Genomic DNA, 24,056 nt, shown 5'->3' with positions numbered 1-24,056 from the left:
TGGATATTATTATTACATTTGGCACTGCCAGCATTATTTAATTCGACACCAGTTAAAAACTGTGTTCAGTGTTCCTCTCCCCAGTCTGACTCACAATGCTTCATTCATTCCCTCTAAGCACCCCTTCACTGCAACAGTTTTCATTATTTATAGCTGAGTTTACATAACTCCTAATTACTCACTATTATCTAGCTGACCTGCTTATTCAGGCAAACTGGATATGCAATACTGTAAATACCAAGCAAATAAAGTGAAGCATCCTTTTAAATGCAGGCTGCAGTTTCCTTGATAACTAGTCCCTCACTTCTGGCCAGCCATAATCTCCTGGATAGACGCTGGCAGCCTTGGGGCAGGGCCAGAGGCATGTGGCTGGTCAGTGAGGGGCAAAGCCCGGAGTGAGGTTGGAATCTACCTTGGCAGACTGCAGAATCACATCACACCAACACCGTCTCAGAGTCGACACAATGGCTACAGCTGGTGGCTAAGTCTTATCACAACACACTCAGCGAACAGAGAGGGTGGGGTCGACTGGAGAGAAATGAGAGACGGAGGGAGAGAGAGAGAGAGAGAGAGGAGAAAGCACGCGCGAGAGAGTGAGACAAGGAGAAAGCGATGAATATGAGAGAAGAGAGAGATAAATTGAAGCTGAAAGAAAGCAGTTTGCTCAAATGAATTGGGAAAGACTGGTGTCTGATGGTTGCAGTGTCCCCTGCACTCTTCCTCCTCCCTCCATCATTTTCCCTTTCCCTTTCTCGACCCAAACAGAGTCATTTAGCCAATAGCATCCTGTCCTACCTGACACCATTTCTTCTCCTCACTGCTGGCATGACAACCAAGGGACACATCTACACAGCCAAGACAAACATTCTTTCTCTTGAGAGACTGAGTCCTTAGATGTCTGAATGTTGCCTACTTCCAACTCTGTTTCCTGATTCAAACTCACAACAATGGCAATTTTCATGTAGAGTGGGATGCCTCTGAAAGAGATGTGCACATAATTGCAATGCGTTTGACTGTAAATTGTCCCACTGTCCTTCAGGTTACTTTAGTAAAGTGTGTGTTGCTTCAAGCCTTCATCTCTGGGCTTATTCTCATTGCACAGCCAGTCAGACAATTTTTCACACAGCCACTATAAAATGCCATTCACCTTGATGCCACAATATCAATTCAATGAACTGCAGTCTGAAAGCTCAGCTAGTCCATGAATCAGTCACGATTCAAACTAGGTTTTGTGTAGAAAGAATATAAACTGGCTATGCTGTCTGCATTTTAAAGAATGATGCTTTGCCTACCCATACGGATTTAAAAAAATATATATTTCAAATACATGTATCTACATTTGCATATTTTCTAAAATGAATGTAATGCCTGACAATATTTCAGAAAGGCTTGGCTATGACATCTAGTCTACAGGGTGGCCACAGTGCTTCCTGATGAGGCTTCTTAATTTACTCTTTACATATTGATCAATGGAGATAGTTTTTGGGTCCACCAAGGCAAAACTTTGGCAGTGATATCATTTTAATTGTGACGGTGAGTAAAAACAAACCTTTTGATTTGACAAAATGTTTACATGGTCATAAAGAGCACATTCAACTTCATAAAAAACATCTCAAGAGTAAAAAAAAAAGGCTATAATAAGTGCCTCTCTTCAGCTTAATTAAATAAGAGATTGAGCACTAGGCTGTTATTTTTATCAAAAACTATACATCGTACAACGTTACACAATATGTGAACGTGTAGGTCTGGGTCTTGTGCTTCCAATGAGTGCTCTACAGTGTAGCGTTGTTATGGTGTGTTCGTAACCAGGTGGGAAGTGGAAATACCACATCTGGTAAAAATCCACTTGAGTGGCACTCCAACTGGTAATTACTAGTTAAATCCGCCTTGTGACAGGAGGAATGGAAGTTTGTTGTGTGCAACAGAGAGGGGCATTTGAATGCATGATTCACCATTTATTTGATTTCTTGCCTGTCTATCTATGGTTAACAGAGTTGATGTGTTATGCTCGACCCGCTCAGTTTTTCTCCAAAAAACACCTGAAAACTGCCAAAAAAGAGTAGAACGAGCTCACCTGCTTTAACACTATGATTTGACTATTAGATGTTGAATGTTTCCTTTGAAATAAATATATAAAAAGGAATAGTTTCACCAGTTCAGTCCACATAACAGGGTTGACCTTAAAATGAGGGACAGAATCACTAATAACATGAAATAAATAGTGATCTTCACAAATAACTTTGTCGAAGCAACGACATAACTAGGACCTTACAATGATGGTGGAAAGTGAGAAATGTTGGGGTTAAAATCTTCCTTGATGTCACACAGGGTGCACGTCAAAATGCTGAATTGTGGCACTTTAGCAAGTCTTTATTCATACTGAATATCAGATTGATTGAATTCTCCATGTGGTCTATATTAAAGGGCACCTTAATTCATATAACAGGCTTTTGAAATTCAATACTGGTGCATCATTTCTACTTGAAAAAGAAAAGGAGAGACACACTCTAGGAGCTCAGATGCCATCATTTAATAACCACTGTTTCGATAGAGAAGCTGTCTTCATCAGGGTATAATGACAAACACTAGGTCACAAGTTTATATAGTTTATATATAGGACACACACAGGTGTCTGTAATTGGCTGCCTGTGGCTTGATGTCATCAGTTGATTTAGAGATATAACAGAACACATACAAAAACATGATTTCTACTCAACACATCAAAGGGACACAAAAGGCACTAATTTCGTGGAATGACCCAGTACACGCTAAGTTCTTCCCATTGGACGTTGGTTGCAATGCTCTCGTCAAGTTAGTTTGTTTATTTGTCATATGCACATGAAGGAGTCATTTATTTTTGTCATTTAAATGCATGTTAGTGTTTTTGGGATGTGTCAAGTACAATAAAAATGCATTTTAACAAAATATATTGTCATTTGAAGACTTGGAGGCGTGGCTTGTTGGGGGCATGGCTTTATTTTAGTGATTTTTGGCCACATTTGTGATACCAAAGAGCCTACTAAAGTGTTATTGTTAAGACAGCCACCATTTCATTACAATATGATTTGGCCAAATTTGCCATACATTTTAATAAAAACAAATATTTCTTACAAATACATTTAAATGCATGTTGGAATATATTTTACAAAACGTTTCCAAATATATTGATAAATACATCTGAAAATATTTTCTTTAATGTATTTCAGAATGTATTTAGAAATATATTTAAATACATGTATATATACATTTTAAATACATTCCATAATATATGTTGGAATCTATTTAAAATGTATTAAATAAATGAAACGTTTTTTACATTATTTTGACAATTTTAAATATTTCACATGTACACTAAAAAATGTAGCGAAATATATTTTTTTAATGTCTTTTTCCCCGTATGGGTAAATAAGATGACAGTGCAGTTGGCTGTCAGATCATCTCTCATCATCGCCCCCCAGTCACAGACAGACATCAAATCAACCAATACTGATAGATGGTTAACAGGTGTAGTCTAATTACAGACATCATCTCAACAGCCAAACAAACTGATTGCCATGTCATTTAAATGACAGACATGTTTCTCTGGGAAGCTAATTAAAAGGTAGAAAATCAAGGCTGTTGGGTTTGGAGGTAGTGGAGGGAGCCTTTAGAGTCAAGTGTTCTCCTGGGTCTACTGTAATAAGCTGTTTTCAACACTAATGATGCCATAATGAATATATAATGGGTGGGGTGGGGGAACGAGGGGCTCTATCCCAGGTGGGAAAGGTGTGTTGGCGGTGAGAGGGGAGTTGGGGTGCAGGAGGAGGGCATTGTGGACGAACGTGTGGAGGTGAGAGGGGGAATGGGGAGAAGGCTTGAGGGGGGGGTCCATCTGTTTCAACAACCCAGAACCAGGGCACTGAGAGGGGGGTGGGAGGAGGGTCTGAGGGGGCAATTACTTGCTGCAGCAGTTGGGCCCAGGAGAGGCCATCGTTAGAGTGAGGGAAAAGGACCGGGGGGGGGTGACCTCCGTTGCCCCTGACAGTCAGTCAATGTGGATGAAGAGGAGGAGACAACGCTGATTAATCTAGATCAGATGTATCCCACGCCCTCTAACCCTTACCCCCATTTTCCCATACTCCTCTCTCTCTTTATCCTCTCTGAAATGTATGATTTCGGGTTAAGTTGGCTTTTAAGTTTTATGTGTGCTTGTTTTTTTTAAATGGTCGAATGAATAAACTAAACTAAACTAAGTTGAGCCATCTGCAGCTTACTGACTTGTTGGAATGCTCCTCGGCTCCTCTGTGTATTAAGACAGTGTAGAGGCACTTTGAAGCTAGTGTAGGTGTTGGACAAACCCACAGAGCAGAAGACATTCAGAAGGTAAAGGATGAGACATCTCTCTGTCTCCCAGGTTGGTTCTCAATCATCCTTATCATCAACAGGGCTATGCATTAAGTGTTTTGCCGATCTTAGTTGTATATGGTAATGTACGAGAAATAATGTGTATACAACGGAAATGTATGTGGTGCTGAGCATTATAAAACTTCCATGAAGAGAAGCCAAATGCTGTAAGGATAAATGATGTTCAGTTTATAGTGCTTTCATCACAAGGAAACAAAGGAGTAGGAAGGAAAACATCATTGAGCGATATAAGCTACATTTAAAGCTCCAGCTTTAAATGCCTTTCTATAAGAAGACAAATACCCTCCTTTATCTTTGGCTTACAGGGCACGCATGCACACAGACCCATAGACAGACATCCATACACACACCCATACACACACATCCATACACACACACACCCATACACACACATCCATACACACACACACCCATACACACACATTTAAATGTAAGCCACATTAGAGGGGATCTGCTCACTTCAATATATTATAATGTGATGCTTGCCCTTAATGGAAAATCAATGAGAAGACAAGCCCGCTACCTCTGAGACCATGCAAAATGCAATTTCCAAATTGACATGTGGAGGGTGTGTGTGATTGATTCTGACTGGTGCCCCATTTTAATATTGTTTACCGTGAGCTCATTGACTCTCAGACATCGTCCTCTGGTTCATCTACAACACACCAAATGACAGGCCTCTTTCTTTTTCTATTCCTCTCTCTATCCCTCCCTCCCTCTCTATCTCTCTCTCTCTCTCTTTGACTCTTCCATGTCCATATTGCTCTCAGATGCCCACGGATCTTCATGGGGTTAAATGCCAATACACAGTCAATATCAACTAAGCCTGGATGACATGGCCAGAGGGTATGATTATAGTCACGGTGAAGATTAAAGTATGTCCTACAACAAATTCAAACCTGTTCCCAATCAGACATTTCCCCACACCTCAAACTTCAGCCCTGGAAGGCCATTTACAGCATCAATAAACACCCCTGATCTGACTCTTTCCACCTAGATACAATAGTGCAAAAGTCCAAACAAAATCCAAGCATCACAGCATACAGTCGTGGCCAAAAGTTTTGAGAATGACATAAATATTAATTTCCACAAAGTTTGCTGCTTCAGTGTCTTTAGATATTTTTGTCAGATGTTACTATGGAATACTGAAGTATAATTACAAGCATTTCATAAGTGTCAAAGGCTTTTATTGACAATTACATGAAGTTGATGCAAAGAGTCAATATTTGCAGTGTTGACCCTTCTTTTTCAAGACCTCTGCAATCCGCCCTTGCATGCTGTCAATTAACTTTTGGGCCACATCCTGACTGATGGCAGCCCATTCTTGCATAATCAATGCTTCGAGTTTGTCAGAATTTGTGGGGTTTTGTTTGTCCACCTGCCTCTTGAGGATTAACCACAAATTCTCAATGGGATTAAGGTCTGGGGAGTTTCCTGGCCATGGACCCAAAATATCGATGTTTTGTTCCCACTTAGTTATCACTTTTGACTTATGGCAAGGTGCTCCATCACGCTGGAAAAGGCATTGTTCATCACCAAACTGTTCCTGGATGGTTGGGAGAAGTTGCTCTCGGAGGATGTGTTGGTACCATTCTTTATTCATGGCTGTGTTCTTAGGCAAAATTGTTAGTGAGCCCACTCCCTTGGCTGAGAAGTAACCCCACACATGAATGGTCTCAGGATGCTTTACTGTTGGCATGACACAGGACTGATGGTAGTGCTCACCTTGTATTCTCCGGACAAGCTTTTTTCCAGATGCCCCAAACAATTGGAAAGGGGATTCATCAGAGAAAATGACTTTACCCCAGTCCTCAGCAGTCCAATCCCTGTACCTTTTGCAGAATATCAGTCTGTCCCTGATGTTTTTCCTGGAGAGAAGTGGCTTCTTTCATGCCCTTCTGGACACCAGGTCATCCTCCAAAAGTCTTCGTCTCACTGTGCGTGCAGATGCACTCACACCTGCCTGCTGCCGTTCCTGAACAAGCTCTGTACTGGTGGTGCCCCGATCCCGCAGCTGAATCAACTTTAGTAGACGGTCCTGGTGCTTGCTGGACTTTCTTGGGTGCCCTGCAGCCTTCTTCACAACAATTGAACCGCTCTCCTTGACGTTATTGATGATCCAATAAATGGTTGATTTAGGTGCAATCTTACTGGCAGCAATATCCTTGCCTGTGAAGCCCTTTTTGTGCAAAGCAATGATGATGGCACGTGTTTCCTTGCAGGTAACCATGGTTGACAGAGGAAGAACAATGATTCCAAGCACCACCCTCCTTTTGAAGCTTCCAGTCTGTTATTCAAACTCAATCAGCATGACAGAGTGATCTCCAATCTTGTCCTCGTCAACACTCACACCTGTGTTAACGAGAGAATCACTGACATGATGTCAGCTGGTCCTTTTGTGGCAGGGCTGAAATGCAGTGGAAATGTTTTTTGGGGATTCAGTTAATTTGCATAGCAAAGAGGGACTTTCCAATTAATTGCAATTCATCTGATCACTCTTCATAACATTCTGGAGTATATGCAAATTGCCATCATACAAACTGAGGCAGCAGACTTTGTGAAAATTAATATTTGTGTCATTCTCAAAACCTTTGGCCACAACTGTACATTGGAATCACAGGAAGTTGGTGGCACCTTAATAGGGACAAATGGGCTTGTGGTAATGACTGGAGTGGAATCGGTGGAATGTTATCAAATGTGTGGTATGCTTTCCATGTGTTTGATGCCATTCCATTTGCTCCGTTCCAGACATTATTATGAGCCGTCCTCCCCTCAGAAAACTCCACCGCTTGGCACTACATATATGACCCAATAGCCAGGCGAGATCTCAGCACTCCCCCATGGAACGCACTGAGTTGGTTCACAGTAAATTGGATTAGCTGTAAAGAGAGGCGTCCAGGTTAATGTGCCCTGGATCACACACACACTCTAGAGGTGTAATAATTAGTCCAAACAGTTCTCATTAGTCCAAACAAACCAAGAGCTTCAATTGGACGAATTCAGGTTGGTCCCTCCCTGTATGATTTAGTTTACTTCCTTTTAAGAAATGTTTTGTAACATAATTGGCGGAATGAATATACCCAAAAGGCAAGTGGACAAAACACACACACACAGCTTCCAGGAAAATCCATGAACCATCTTCTCACACACTGGCATAAAACAAAAGATACACATATTCACCCAAACACATTCACATTCACTGACACATGCACAAAGCGCTGACCCTGAAGTGTGACACCGTAAGCTCTGATAGCTGAAATGCACAATAGGCCGCTGCTACAGCAGACAGATCTGACTGTGAGCTGTAACTAATATCCCTATTACATCTCATCCATCAAAAACATCCCTTATTGAAATCAACGGAGCAGCAAGCTTATCATTCCAACAAGAGCGCTTTTTAGATACAAGTGGCACAATCTATATTCTGCAGGAGCAACAGTGTTGCATTTTATATACAGCGCATTCGGAAAGTATTCAGACCCCTTGACTTTTTCCACATTTTGTTACGTTACAGCCTTACTCTGAAATTGATTAAATTCTTTTTTCCCCCCTCATCAATCTACACACATTGGGCGGCAGGTAGCCTAGTGGTTAGAGCGTTGGACTAGTAACCGAAAGGTTGCAAGATCGAATCCCCGAGCTGACAAGGTAAAAATCTGTTGTTCAGCCCCTGAACAAGGCAGTTAACCCACTGTTCTTAGGCCGTCATTGAAAATAAGAATTTGTTCTTAACTGACTTGCCTAGTTAAATAAAGGTAAAGAAAATAATAACATTACCCTATAATGACAAAGCAAAACCAGGTTTCATCAGACCAGAAAATTTTGTTTATCATCGTCTGACAGTCCTTTAGGTGCCTTTTGGCAAACTACAAGCGGGCTGTCATGTGCCTTTTACTGAGGAGAGGCTTCCGTCTGGCCACTCAACAATAAAGACCTGATTAGTGGAGTGCTGCAGAGGTGGTTTTCCTTCTGGAAGATTCTCCCATCTCCACAGAGGAACTCCAGAGCTCTACCAGAGTGACCATCGGGTTCTTGGTCACCTCCCTGATCAAGGCCCTTCTCCCCGATTGCTCAGTTTGGCCGGACGGCCAGCTCCAGGAAGAGTCTTGCTCGTTCCAAACTTCTTTCATTTAGGAATGATGGACCTTCTTGGGGACCTTCAATGCTGCAGACATTTTTTGGTACCCATCCCCAGAGCTGTGCCTCGACACAATCCTGTCTCGGAGCTCTACAGACAACTCCTTCAACCTCATAGCTTGGTTTTTGCTCTGACATGCACTGCCAACTGTGGGACCTTATATAGACAGGTTTGCGCCTTTCCAAATTGTGTCCAATCAAATGAATTTACCACAGGTGTACTCTAATCAAGTTGTTGAAACATCTCAAGGATGATCAATGGAAACAGGATGCACCTGAGCTCAATTTTGAGTATCATAGCAAAGGGTCTGAATGTAAATAAGGTATCTTTTATGTTTTTTTAAATTAGAAACATTTCTAAAAACCTGTTTTCGCTTTGTGTAGATTGCTATGGATTTTTATTTTATTTAATCAATTTTAGAATAAGACTGTAATGTAACAAAATGTGGAAAAAGTCAAGGGGTCTGAATACTTTTCGAAGGCACTGTATATCACATTGGGAAAATAAATCCAATTTCTGAGTAAGCTAAGAACCCTCCACACTTCAATAGCTGCACACACAACCTCATCGCCCAAACCACAATGACCTCCATTCAACACCAACATCACTCACCTTGCCGAAATCCCTGACATCGAACAGGTCAAATGGGTCAAACAGCTCACTGTTGCGCAGGCCAAACTTGTCGTGGCACACCTTGAGGAACGTCCGGATGTTCTTCAGACAGAGAAACTGGAAGAGAGAGAGAAGAAACACCTCAAGGTCAGAAACAGTGTGGGAACAGATTTGTGATGATGTGTACTGGTGAGTTCACGTCCATTTGGACACTCCACTCCATTGCTTGCTAGTCCCTCAGTTTGCGCCAAACACAGACTGTTTGATAATGTTTGTTTATGTTGCTTACCTTTTCAAACAAATTCATATCGAGCCGTGCCGTATGTGCGTATTAGTTATCCAGCAGGTGCGTGCTCTCAGTAATTACAACGTTATATGTTGAGGGGTGTTTTCCTGATAATATTCTTTATCTGTTAAATGTTTACGTGATACCTATTGAAGGATAATGATTTTAAAGTGACGTGAATCTGAAAATAAAAGAGGGAAATTGCTGACCCTGTTAAACAACACATTTCACTGCACCTTTCCGGTGTATGTGACAATATAACATATCAACTCAGCAAAAAAAGAAACGTCCTCTCACTGTCAACTGCGTTTATTTTCATCAAACTTAACATGTGTAAATATTTGTATGAACATAACAAGATTCAACAACTGAGACATAAACTGAACAAGTTCCACAGACATGTGACTAACAGAAATGGAATAATGTGTCCCTGAACAAAGGGGGGGGTCAAAATCAAAAGTAACAGTCAGTATCTGGTGTGGCCACCAGCTGCATTAAGTACTTCAGTGCATCTCCTCCTCACGGACTGCACCAGATTTGCCAGTTCTTGCTGTGAGATTTTACCCCACTCTTCCACCAAGGCACATGCAAGTTCCCAGACATTTCTGGGGGGAATGGCCCTAGCCTTCACCCTCCGATCCAACAGGTCCCAAACGTGGTCAATGGGATTGAGGTCCGGGCTCTTCGCTGGCCATGGCAGAACACTGACATTCCTGTCTTGCAGGAAATCACGCACAGAGCGAGCAATATGGCTGGTGGCATTGTCATGCTGGAGGGTCAGGATGAGCCTGCAGGAAGGGTACCACATGGGGGAGGAGGATGTCTTCCCTGTAACGCACAGCTTTGAGATTGCCTGCAATGACAACAAGCTCAGTCCAATGATGCTGTAACACACCGCCCCAGACCAGGCCTCGGTGTAACACTCATTCCTTCGACGATAAACGCAAATCCGACCATCACCCCTGGTGAGACAAAACCGCAACTCATCAGTGAAGAGCACTTTTTGCCAGTCCTGTCTGGTCCAGCGACGATGGGTTTGTGCCCGTAGGTGACGTTGTTGCCGATGATGTCTGGTGAGGACCTGCCTTACAACAGGCCTACAAGCCCTCAGTCCAGCCTCTCTCAGCCTATTGCGGACAGTCTGAGCACTGATGGAGGGATTGTGCATTCCTGGTGTAACTCGGACAGTTGTTGTTTCCATCCTGTACCTGTCCCGCAGGTGTGATGTTCGGATGTACCGATCCAGTGCAGGTGTTGTTACACGTGGTCTGTCACTGCGAGGACGATCAGCTGTCCGTCCTGTCTCCCTGTAGCGCTGTCTTAGGCGTCTCACAGTACGGACATTGAAATGTATTGCCCTGGCCACATCTGCAGTCCTCATGCCTCCTTGCAGCATGCCTAAGGCACATTCACGCAGATGAGCAGGGACCCTGGGTATCTTTCTTTTGGTGTTTTTCAGAGTCAGTAGAAAGGCTTCTTTAGTGTCCTAAGTTCTCATAACTGTGACCTTAATTGTCTACCGTCTGTAAGCTGTTAGTGTCTTAACGACCGTTCCACAGGTGCATGTTCATTAATTGTTTATGGTTCATTGAACAAGCATGGGAAACAGTGTTCAAACCCTTTACAATGAAGATCTGTGAAGTTATTTGGATTTTTACAAATTATCTTTGAAAGACAGGTTCCTGAAAAAGGGAATTTATTTTTGCTGAGTTTATATATTTTTACTACATTTGGGGACTGCGGTGAACATCAGAAATATTTCTAGCTCAATCCAACTCCTAGTTTTTTAAAATTTTATTTTAGATTTTTATTTAACCTTTATTTAACTAGGCAATTCAGGTAAGAACACATTCTTATTTACAATGACGGCCTACCCCAGCCAAACCCGGACGACGCTGGGCCAATTGTCTGCCACCCTATAGGACTCCCAATCACAGCCGGATGTGATGCACCCTGGATTCGAACCAGAGACTGCAGTGACACCTCTTGACACCTCGTGCCTTAGACCGCTGCGCCACTCAGGATCTGTAATAAGCAATATCATTGTGACATCTTTTAGAGAATAGGCCTATTTAATTTCCTGGTCATGATTGACAGGCTCTCTACTTCCTCCTCCTTCCTGTATGTATGCTAAGCGTGATTAAACACGATGCCAGGCTGATTGTGCTCCTGAGTCTGAAGCTGGGACTAAAGTAGTACATCTCTGACTCAGATAACACAGGCAGAGAGCAGAGAGACACCTGTCTCCTAGCAATATCCCCCTATAACCCATGTCATAGTATCTCATAGTAGTACCAATAACTCAAACCAACACTACACTCTAATGCTGCTGCGTTATTGTTTTGTCGCGGTACTTATGGTTGTCTCTCGCCCGTAGTCTGATACATTGTACTTATTGCAGAAACACATTTACTCATGAAGAGATTCACTCTGATGCACAAGATAATATTAGCCAATTCTATAACGTCACCATGCCTGGAATATTGGATATGTGGTACGCACTCTTCTCATTCCTAACTGAGAGAGCAGGTTCTACCTGGAACCAAAAAAGGGTTATTACCTGGGGAAAAAAAGGGTTCTCCTATGGGGACAGCCAAATAACCCCTATGGAACCCTTCTCTCTAAGAGTGTAGGGTCACCTCTTCAGGTACAGGAGATGTGCTGTATGAACTGTGCTTTCCATCTAGCATGGATTTAGACATCATTGTGAATTTGACAGTACATATCAGACACCACTTGGTAGAAGCCACCGGCCCTATGCACTGATGTCACACTAGATCAACCTGCTCTCTCAGTTAGGAATGAGAAGAGTGCGTACCACATATCCAATATTCCAGGCATGGTGACGTTATAGAATTGGCTAATATTATCTTGTGCATCAGAGTGAATCTCTTCATGAGTAAATGTGTTTCTGCAATAAGTACAATGTATCAGACTACGGGCGAGAGACAACCATAAGTACCACGACAAAACAATAACGCAGCAGCATTATTGTCTTCCATCTCTCACCACCTAATGTGTAGATATTACCTAGCTCACTGAGATAGGCTCTTTCATACTGTATCTTACCGCGTGGGTCGAGAAGCAGCTGTGGCCATGGAGACAGGCTCTGTACCAATGTGTTTTCCTGATAGTGAGAGAGAGGACTGGGAGGCTTCGTTAACCAAAAACACTTGGGTATTTATGCTGATGAAAGCTTTGGGCTTGAAACACATCCCTTGACTAATTTCAGCTGCTATGGAATGCGTGTTGAGAACAGTCTTTCTTTTGGCACCTGCTGTGTTTTCATGTCAGTAGTAGTTGAGCACCCTTGCATTTTTAAGTGGATAATAGGCTAAATGAGTTTGAGATATGATATGCTATTGTCCATTGTTCTGGATATTCATGCCAGTCCTGTGTGCCCAGACCTCAGGTTTCTGCTGATTCACATTCATACAGCACATCTCCACAGAGAGAGAGGCATTGCACTGAGCCACATAAGAGAGCAACACCGGCCACCGCGCCCAGTGACGTGATTGGCTGGCCGCTGCTGTGGCATTTGCAGTTCACTAGCTAAGGTTATCATGTCTGGTGATTGTCAAATCGAGAGGAAAAAAAGTGTATTCTTCTGCCAAGGATAAAAGGTAACATTTGCAGGAGGTGGTTGGAGTGGGGGGGGGCTCCAGACAGAGATCATAGGAGCGAATATGTGGAAGACATTCTAATGCATATACTGTTGCCTAGTGTAAGATAACAGAGCTGAGGGGCTGAGTGGTGGAATCATGATCTGTTGAGTGGAAAACACATATACGGACACCATCTCTACAGCTCTAAACACACCCGGGACACACTCTGAACATGGTCAGGTCCTCAGGCTGCTGCTGGCCTGAATACAACTCACATGGGAGTATCCTACTCTGTTACCCCACATATCCATAGCTAGTCTTGCATGTCATTTTTTCTGTGGGAAATACTACAGTCAGAACATCTCTTGTATCTCTGCACTAAACCTTTCCATTTTCATTTCTTTACAACATATACAGTTGAAGTCGGAAGTTTACATACACCTTAGCCAAATACATTTAAACTCAGTTTTCACAATTCCTGAAATTTAATCCTAGTAAAAGTTCCCTGTCTTAGGTCAGTTAGGATCACCACTTTATTTTAAGAATGTGAAATGTCAGAATAATAGTAGAGAGAATGATTTATTTCAGCTTTTATGTCTTTCATTACATTCCCAGTGGGTCAGAAGTTTACATACTCAATTAGAATTTGGTAGCATTGCCTTTAAATTGTTTAACTTGGGTAAAATGTTTCAGGTAGCCTTCCACAAGCTTCCCACAATAAGTTGGGTGAATTTTGGCCCATTTCTCCTGACAGAGCTGGTATAACTGAGTCAGGTTTGTAGGCCTCCTTGCTCGCACACGCTTTTTCAGTTCTGCCCACATATTTTCTATAGGATTGAGGTCAGGGCTTTGTGCTGGCTACTCCAATACCTTGCCTTTGTTGTCCTTAAGCCATTTTGCCACAACTTTGGAAGTATGCTTGGAGTCATTGTCCATTTGGAACAAAATCACACAAAAATAATCAATGGAAATCCAACTTATCAACCCATGGAGGTCTGGATTTGGAGTCACACTCAAAATTAAAGTGGAAAACCACACTACAGGCTGATCCAACTTTGATGTAATGTCCTTAAAACAATTCAAAATGAGGCTCAGTAGTGTGTGTGGCCTCCACGTGCCTGTATGACCTCCCTACAACGCCTGGGCATGCTCCTGATGAGGTGGCGGATGGTCTCCTGAGGGATCTCCTCCCAGACCTGGACTAAAGCATCCGCCAACTCCTGGACAGTCTGCGGTGCAACGTTGCGTTGGTGGATGGAGCAAGACATGATGTCCCAGCTGTGCTCAATTGGATTCAGGTCTGGGAAATGGGCGGGCCAGTCCATAGCATCAATGCCTTCCTCTTGCAGGAACTGATGACACACTCCAGCCACATGAGGTCTAGCAGTGTCTTGCATTAGGAGGAACCCAGGGCCAACCGCATCAGCATATGGTCTCACAGGGGGTCTGAGGATCAGACAGGCTACCTCTGGCGAGCACATGGAGGGCTGTGCGGCCCCCCAAAGAAATGCCACCCCACACCATGACTGACCCATCGCTAAACCGGTCATGCTGGAGGATGTTGCAGGCAGCAGAACGTTCTCCGCGGCGTCTCCAGACTCTGTCACGTCTGTCACGTGCTCAGTGTGAACCTGCTTTCATCTGTGAAGATCACAGCGCGCCAGTGGCGAATTTGCCAATCTTGGTGTTCTCTGGCAAATGCCAAACGTCCTGCACGGTGTTGGGCTGTAAGCACAACCCCCACCTGTGGACGTCGGGCCCTCATACCACCCTCATGGAGTCTGTTTCTGACCGTTTGAGCAGACACATGCACATTTGTGGCCTGCTGGAGGTCATTTTGCAGGGCTCTGGCAGTGCTTCTCCTGCTCCTCCTTGCACAAAGGCGGAGGTAGCGGTCCTGCTGCTGGGATGTTGCCCTCCTACGGCCTCCTCCACGCCTTCTGATGTACTGGCCTGTCTCCTGGTAGCGCCTCCATGCTCTGGACACTACGCTGACAGACACAGAAAACCTTCTTGCCACAGCTCGCATTGATGTGCCATCCTGGATGAGCTGCACTACCTGAGCCACTTGTGTGGGTTGTAGACTCCGTCTCATGCTACCACTAGAGTGAAAGCACCGCCAGCATTCAAAAGTGACCAAAACATCAGCCAGGAAGCATAGGAACTGAGAAGTGGTCTGTGCTCCCCACCTGCAGAACCACTCCTTTATTGGGGGTGTCTTGCTAATTGCCTATAATTTCCACCTGTTGTCTATTCCATTTGCACAACAGCATGTGAAATTTATTGTCAATCAGTGTTGGTTCCTAAGTGGACAGTTTGATTTCACAGAAGTGTGATTGACTTGGAGTTACATTGTGTTGTTTAAGTGTTCCCTTTATTTTTTTGAGCAGTGTACATCCACAGGTACACCTCCAATTGACTCAAATGATGTCAATTAGCCTATCAGAAGCTTCTAAAGCCATGACATCATTTTCTGGAATTTTCCAAGCTGTTTAAAGGACAAGTCAACTTAGTGTATGTAAACTTCTGACCAACTGGAATTGTGATACAATGAATTATAAGTGAAATAATCTGTCTGTAAACAGTTGTTTGAAAAATTACTTGTGTCATGCACAAAGTAGATGTCCTAACCAAGAGAAGAGGATGACATGAGCGAATGGCAAAGAGGGAGAAAACAGGTAACAAAGGGCTGTCACCCCCTGACAGCACCTAGGTGGTGTCGCCCAACCCACCCCTCACACAGAGAATAATGCATTACCTCAGCACTGTGGAGGAACTGTGACCCTCAAGTGCACTGCCTCCCCACTGCTTCACAAATGAAGGGATACAAATGCGAGCTTCCTCATAAACCTGAGAGCTCTGGAATTAAAGGGAAGGAGGAGTGGGAGGAAAAGGGGGTTGTTTTGCCAAAACTGAGGCGCTTTGGTGTTAACTAAAAGGGAAAGCCGGCAGAGAACAAGTCCTGTGGGGTAGAGGGGGATGGGAGGGGAGGGGAGGAGGGTAAGGGGTGGAGGGGGTTGTTGTGTCTGACTCTGAGGATGAAAAAAGAACAGAGTGCAGAGCAACTAAGCAAGCGAAGGGAAAAGGGTGGATACAGTCTGCGGAGAGATGGGGAGTTGAGAGATGGGTCCACACAGACTGAGACAGCCGATATGAGTCAGTGAGTGGATCAGATAGTCAGAGTCAGTGGGAGAGAGTCAAGACTGTCTAAGAGAGAGTCAAGCAGACAGACACAGTCATTTAAAACACAGAGACAGCAGCTGGTGATGTGTGTACCTGTGTCTAAGGGAGTGAATCACTCCACACAATTCTGGAAAAACAGGAAGAGAGAACAGAACACTGCAGCCCACTCAACCATTTCCTATCCTCCACAACAGCCCACATAAAAGAGGCTGTGCTGCTTACGACAGATGGATGAGACGCTACAAGGAGCGGTGTGTGTGTGAAGACCAGGCTCTCTGGGAAACCTACAGGCAAACACCTCTAGTATTCCTAATACTGTGCTAGATATTACAGTATGTTGTCCATGCTCTGTGTATTTCATCCTCTCCCTCACCAGCCCTGCCTGTATGTTTAGAAACACCCTTCTCTCTTGGAATAGGGAGTCAGCCACACCCTCTGATTGGTGTTGTGAACAGACAACCAGGGGGCCTGGAGGACACCCCCCCCACCCCCACTATCTATGACGGAAGGCAAACTTCCGGGTCGCACAGATGTTAAAGCAAGTCAAGGGAAGGCCCTGCTCAGGCTAATTGGGGAGGCAGACACACCATGAATAATACATGAGCCCTATGCAAATGTTAATCTGATAGCATTACCCCCAAAGCCCCATATAAGGACGCGGAGCGCCCATGTTATTAGATCAAGCCCCAACACAACATACGAAGCCTTTCAAATTAGCACTATGTGACCCAGTTTTAAGATCCGTGTTAAGTAGGCTAACTACAGGCTTTTAGAAAGGTTCATCTCCATTACAAAGATCACAATTCATTGGAAAAGCCAGACTCCAGAAGAGGTGGTGCTGTAGGGATTCAGAATGGTTGAGATAATTGAGGCAAGTCCACCTTCACCTTTGCTCCAACTGTATATAAGATGTTAGCACACAAGCTAATTGCCTCAAGGGGCAGTTCTTAGATAAGAGGCATGTATTGAAAGTGGAATGTACAACTTGGTTTAACTAACATGTCTGCTCTCTCACGCTCTCTTTCTCACACACACACACACACACACACACACAGGTCAATCTGCTGAAAATAGAAAAACCAGTGAACTTTAGTCAACTGAAAGGAAGTCCTCTTAAGAGAAAAAAAGCTTTGTGAGAAATGTGAAGCAGAACAGAGGAAAGAGACAGAAGAGAAATGTCTTGAAGGTACTCTGCCCGCTAAAGCAGAACCATCCTCAGCTGGGAACAAAGGATGTGCTCTCATTGATAATGGAGAGAACGGAGAGGATCTATTCAATGAAGTTAACGGCACTACAGTCTCTCTCACGGTACCAGGCAGAGGCGAGGCCAGCCAGGCAAGCCAGCTCGCCACAGCCAGATCCAGCCTCAACATGTCCCCCTCCTACATAGCTTCACTCCCCAATCCACCCTAATCAGGTGACATCATCCATGCTATTGTCAATCAACACCTGGACCTCTGAGTAAACCCTGGTGGGTGTCATCAGTCAGCCACCAGAATAGGCTTACAGTGTGTATGCCTCCACCACATGAGCGCGTGTGTGTGGAAGGAGAGGAGCAGGGGAGGAATGGACCCAGGGCAGCGGAAGACAAAAGGCAGCAAAAAGCATTCATTAACACCTCAAAACTACTTGACCCGATTTCCCATTTCCTCTGACCTTAAAGATGCACTGTGTGGAAATCACTCCTCCATTTCCTGGTTTTAAAAATTCTAATAGTTTGCCTAATTTCAGTTTATGTGACAAAACAAGCAAATATAGTGTAGAGAATCATTGTACCATCTAAACCACTGTGAAATATATTTTCTATGACCAAAAATATTATATTTTCATCTGTTTGAAGCTGGTGTACAAAACCGAAAGTAAAAGATGCAAAAAACTAAACTTAAGAACGGGAAGCATAGAAATAGCGTACAAGGAACAGATCTACTGCTTCTTAGGCTTTCTTTCAATGAGAATGACAGCTATAACTTACATTTCTATGTGAATTTGGTTGGGTCCCCCAAAAAGTTATACATTGCAGATTTAAATACTGTTTTCCCCCACATCCATCTGCAAATGTTGGGGGTGCGTACTGGCGGCAGAGAAATCAGAGTAAAACTGTTTCCAACGGCTCAGTTTAATCATCAAAACCCACCGGATACAGAACAATGAAAATAAATGGGTAGATAACCCGACGCACACCAGAACATAACGTGCACAAGCACTGACAACAAACAATTACGGACAAGGACATGGGAGGGGGGGAACAGAGGGTTAAATACACAACATGTAATTGATGGAATTGGAACCAGGTGTGATGGAAGACAAGACAAAACCAATGGAAAATGAAAAGTGGATCGGCAATGGCTAGAAGGTCGGTGACGTCGACCGCCGCCCGAACAAGGAGAAGGACCGACTTCGGCGGAAGTCGTGACAACAAAATAATAATTCATTACATTTCCTCCTCTGGGGGTTCAAATGGGTGAAAAATCACATACAATATTTCTCTGTTTTGTTTTGTTTTCTGACACAGGGCTTTCACCCTCGTGTGACTGAACCTATTTAGAGAGTGGGTGAGCATTTCCAAATAAAGATGTGGTTTTCCATGATGGACTCACAAATAATGTCATCATCCACTTGGCTGCTCTGGTCACTCTGGAGAGTTAACTTCCTGTTGTCTTTAGACAAGCCAGAGGTATGGGCCTGGAAACGTCATGTCAACCAAGGAGATATCCATTTTACCTACATTAATCCTGCCTTTTCCAACCCTGCTCACCATAATTCAGTCCGAATTTGAAAACCATCAAAGAATATTGAATCAGACACCACACTTTAGTATGAATACTCTTGTTTTGCGAACCAAAACCTGGGTGCAAACAACCAAAATCTATAATACCTACAGATCAGAGGAGGCTGGTGGGAGCAGCTATAGGAGGAAGTCCTCGTTGTAATGGCTGGAAAGGAATGGATGGAACAGTATCAAACACATCAAACATACGGAAACCACGTTTGACTTTGTTCCATTTATTCCATTCCAGCCATTACATTGAGCCTGTCCTCCTATAGCTCCACCCACCAGCCTCCTCTGCTACAGTACTCTAGGTGCAGAATGAGCTGTGTACCACAGACCCTGGAGAGAAGCAGTGTGTGAGCAATCTCTGGTTGTTAGAAACACAATCTCATTGTAGTTCTGTTGTTGGTAGTCTCAGCCTTTCCACATCCTCTCAGCCCCCTGAGCAAAGTGTGGAGAGGGCTGCTGAGAATCTGAGACCACACCGGATCAATGGCCAGGTAATTTATGACACCAGACTAGGGAGCAGAGGACTGCATCTATCTTCTCCCAGCCCCAGCGTCTCCCTCCTCCCTCACCAGGGTGTTTCTCATAGCAGTGATTTAGATCCTGTCTTAGATCTAGCTCCTTTATCTCCTTCCTTCCCTGGGAAGGCCAGAGACATCATACAGTGAGAGGGTGGGAGAAATCAATGCTTTTATATTGAGAGTGCCCAGCGTAACAGCAGTACTGAGTGTGTTTTCACCAAATAAAAACTGGGTTTGAGAACAGGAGAGATAAACGGTTTGGGGTTTACAGATGTAGGATCTTAATTTGATCACCCTGTTGCAGTGTATTTTGTGGAGTAAAAATGCTTCTGAAGTTCGTAATTTCCATCTAATTTCCGACTTGATTTTCCCTTACGAAAAATGTATCAACCCCTACATAAATGTCCATTAATTCTAATAATAATATAAATATAATAATAATTATTAACATTTCCTGTTGCTGCATGATCATTTTCCTGCTGTAGCAAACCGGCTTAAATTAAGATCCTATACCTGTATAATAGCCTATAATGAGTTTAATTATAAACAGATTTGAATGTTTTGACACTGCGGCATAATAGGAAGCATGCCCATTTTGTCCCATAATACCTTAAATGCATCTGACACGCTTTATTCACACATTGCGTCTGCTTTTAGCACATAGCCTCAAACCAAACTCTGGATGTTGGCTTCTATATGCCTGTGACATCCATTTTCTTTCTGCACCTCGTTTAGCTTGGGAACACTCATTTCAGAGCATGATGATTCATCTCTTTTGCTTAAAAACACCTTAGGCATCTTATAATAAAAAAGTCATAAACATAATAAAAACATGGTAGCAGAACTAATGCATGTACTAGTGATGGGAAGTTCGGCTCTTTTTAATGATTCAGATCTTTAAGACTCGTTCATTAAAAATAATGAATATTTAGACTAATTTCGTTCATTTGAGTCAGTAATGCCAAAAGCACGTAGGACCTACCGGCAAAAGATAAACTAAAAACTCTAAATAGTTCTGATTCTACAAGCCTTGCGTTCACGTCATTCACCCTAAGGGGCTTGTTGGAGCTGTCATTTGTGACTGAGACTTTTAAAAGCGTGCTTTAAACAATGTACATTTGTTGATTGAACTCATTGCAAAATGCATTGCTTGACTGCCGTGAGGGTGATAAGCACAGTATCGTTCGCAAAGTGCCTCACCCCACACGATTGGTTCTCAAGTTCCAGTTTGTTGAGCAGAGGCTGTGTATGTTTTGGTTCTACAAAGTTGTGTCCATCATAACATTCAATAATCAATGAATTGCATTGCATTCTTGTACCATGCGATCAATTGTCAGTTGTAAACATGTATTTTTCTTCACTATGCTGCCTGCAGCATGATCTCTTTTGCCTGCGTGCATATAAGACGGACAGTTGTTGGTCGGGGCACGTCTCCGGAGTCTGCAGAGGAGATCATATTAATCCTACTTTAGAATTCATTGTAGCCAGCAGGTCAAAAAAACATCTAAAAGAAACGAGTCAGTCAGAAAAACGAATCATGACTCTCGAGTCAGTAAAAAGATTAGTTCAAAAAGTCGTTCACGAACTGCACATCACTATCACTCCCCTCATCAATCTACACACAATATCCCATAATGACAAAGCAAACACTGGTTTTTAGAAACCAATTTTTGCATATATATAACATTTTTACTTAAATATCACATTTATATAAGTTTTCAGACCCTTCAGTCAGTACTTTGTTGAAGTAATCTGTAATCACTGCCAAAGGTACTTCAACAAAGTACTGACTGAAGGGTCTGAAAACTTATATAAATGTGATATTTCAGTAAAAAATTTATATATATGCAAAAATTTCTAAAAACCAGTGTTTGCTTTGTCATTATGGGGTATTGTGTGTAGATTGATGAGGGGAAACAAACAATTTAATCAATTTTAGAATAAGGCTGTAACTTAACAAAATGAATGCACTGTATGTACACGAGTTATGTATCTGAGGTAGTGCACCAAGTAATGAGATCGCATAAGCTCTCACATTTAGAATATCAACTGTGGCCCCCAGGCCAGAAGACAGAATATTGGTACAGTTGACATTGGCATGTAGATGGTTTACTATCAGGGTTGATAGTCAGAGTGCCTTCAGAAGGTATTCATACCCCTTGACTTTTTCCACATTTTGTTGTGTTACAGCCTGAATTCAAAATGGATTAAATATGTTTTGTCACCCAACTACACACAGTACCCCATAATGACAAAGCGAAAACATGTTTTCATAAATGTTTGCAAATGTATTGAAAATTAAAAACAGAAATATGACATTTACATAAGTATTCACTCCCCTGAGTCAATACTTTGTAGAAGCACCTTTGGATTCGATTACAGCTTTGAGTCATCTTGGGTATGTCTGTATCAGCTTTGCACATCTGTATTTGGGGATTTTCTCCAATTCTTCCTTGCATATTTTCTCAAGCTTTGTTAAAATTAGATGGAGAGTGGAGGTCAACAGCAAAAGTCTTTCCACAGATTTTCAATGGAATTCAATTCTGGGCTTTGGCTGTGCCACTCAAGGACTTTCACGTTCTTGTTCTGAAGCCATTCCAGCGTGGCTTTCGCTGTATGCTTGGGGTCATTGTCCTGTTGGAATGTAAATCTTCGCCCCAGTCTATGGTCGTTTGCACTCTGAAGCAGGTTTTCATCAAGGATTTGGCAGTATTTGGCTCCATTCATTGTTCACTCTATCCTTACCAGTCTCCCAGTCCCTACCGCTGAAAAGCATACCATTCTTAATGGTAGGGATGGTGTTAGACAGGTGATGAGCTGTGCCTGGTTTTCTCCAGACAAAGCTTTGCATTCAGGCCAAAGAGTACAATTTGTGTCTCATCAGACCACGTAACATTTGCCTTATGCTCTTTGCAAACTCCAGGCGTGCTGTCATGTGCCTTTTTCTCAGGAGTGGCTTCCGTCAACCACTCTCCCATGAAGCCCAGATTGGTGAAGTGCTGTAGAGACTGTCCTTCCGACAAGTTCTCCCATATCAGCCAAGGAACTCTGTAGTTCTGTCAGAGTGGTCATTAGGTTCTTGGTCACCTCTCTGACCAAGGTTCTTCTTGCCCAGTTGCCCAGTTTGGTCGGACAGCCAGCTCTAGGCAGTATGGGTAGTTCTATATTTTTTTTCCAATTTCCAATGATGGAGACCACTGTGCTCTTGGAAACTTTCAACACTTTAGAAATGGTTTTATACCTACAGACACTGAGTTATGTTTCCTTGGTTTGCTATATAAAGCAGGCAGACAGGCATCGAGACATTCAGTTACTGTTCGATTGAATGTTAGAATGGGCAAAACGAGTGACCTAAGCAACTTTGAGTGTGGTATGATCGTCGGTGCCAGGTGCGCTGGTTCCAGTATCTCAGAAACAACCGGCCTCCTGGGCTTTTCACACACGACAGTGTCTAGGGTTCACTGACAATATTGGGACAAACAAAAAACATCCAGTCATTGGCAGTCCTGTGGGCGACAACAGCTCACTGATGAAAGGTTGAATGAGAATGGTAAGAATTATGCAAACAGGCAAATAATGGCGCAGCACAATGGGCTATTGCAGCAGACAACCACATCGGGTTCCACTCCTATCAGTTAAAAACAAGAAGACAACATCTCCAGTGGACACGTGATCACCAAAACTGGACAATCGAGGAGTGGAAAGACATCGCTTGTCCAACAAATTATGGTTCCTGTTGCGTCATGCTGATGGCAGAGTCAGGATTTGCCGTAAGCAGCAGTCCATGGCCCCATCATGCCTGGTATCAATGGTACAGGTTGGTGGTGGTGGTATAATGGTGTGGGAAATGTTTTCCTGGCACAAGTTAGGTGCCTTGATACCAATAGAGCAATGTTTCCATGCCCAAAGAATTCAGGTCGTTCTGGAGGCAAAGGGGGGTCCAACCCGATACTAGATGGGTGTACATAATAAACTGGCCACTGAAATCAACAGACAGTCCCTTGGACTTCATGGTATAGTTTTTGCCCTGACATGCAATGTCAACTGTGGGACCTTATATAGACAGGTGTGTTTCTTTCTAAATCATGTCCAAACAATTGAATTGGCCACAGGTGGACTCCAATAAAGTTGTAGGACAATCAAATGAAATTGGATGCACCTGAGCTCAATTGGGAGTGTCATAGTGAAGGGGTGTGAATACCTATGCAAATTAGATATTTCTGTATTTAATTTACAATACATTTGCAAACAAAAATGTAAACATGTTTTCACTTTGTCATTATGTGGTTTTGTGTGTAGATGGGTGGGGGTAAAATCTATTTAATCCATTTTGAATTCAGGCTGTCACACAACAAAATGTGGAAGGGTGTATGAATACTCAAGGGGTAAGAATACTTTCTGAAGTCAGTCCATTTCTGAGATTATAATTTTTAAGCCTACATTATTCAAATGCTTTTAGAACATACACTCATAGAAAAAATGTTCCAAAAGGGTTCTTCAGCTATCCCCATAGGATAACCCTTTTAGATTC

General features: G+C 43.0%; 1 protein-coding gene across 3 annotated transcripts in view; it reads right to left on the bottom strand.

The window, feature by feature from the left end:
- The window catches only part of LOC115204148 (guanine nucleotide exchange factor VAV2), a gene marked incomplete in the record, with an annotated part of 246,388 nt that overhangs the window by 162,176 nt on the left and 60,156 nt on the right, over positions 1-24,056 (bottom strand). For all 3 annotated transcript variants that reach the window (XM_029769504.1, XM_029769505.1, XM_029769506.1), the window contains 1 exon segment: positions 9,155-9,271. In XM_029769504.1, the coding sequence (XP_029625364.1) occupies positions 9,155-9,271 (117 nt within the window).

This window comes from Salmo trutta, chromosome 12 (assembly GCF_901001165.1).
Source record: "Salmo trutta chromosome 12, fSalTru1.1, whole genome shotgun sequence".
Classification (NCBI taxonomy): domain Eukaryota; kingdom Metazoa; phylum Chordata; class Actinopteri; order Salmoniformes; family Salmonidae; genus Salmo; species Salmo trutta.
Note: the sequence above shows the minus strand (reverse complement) of the source record. Positions and strands in the feature narration are given on the sequence as shown.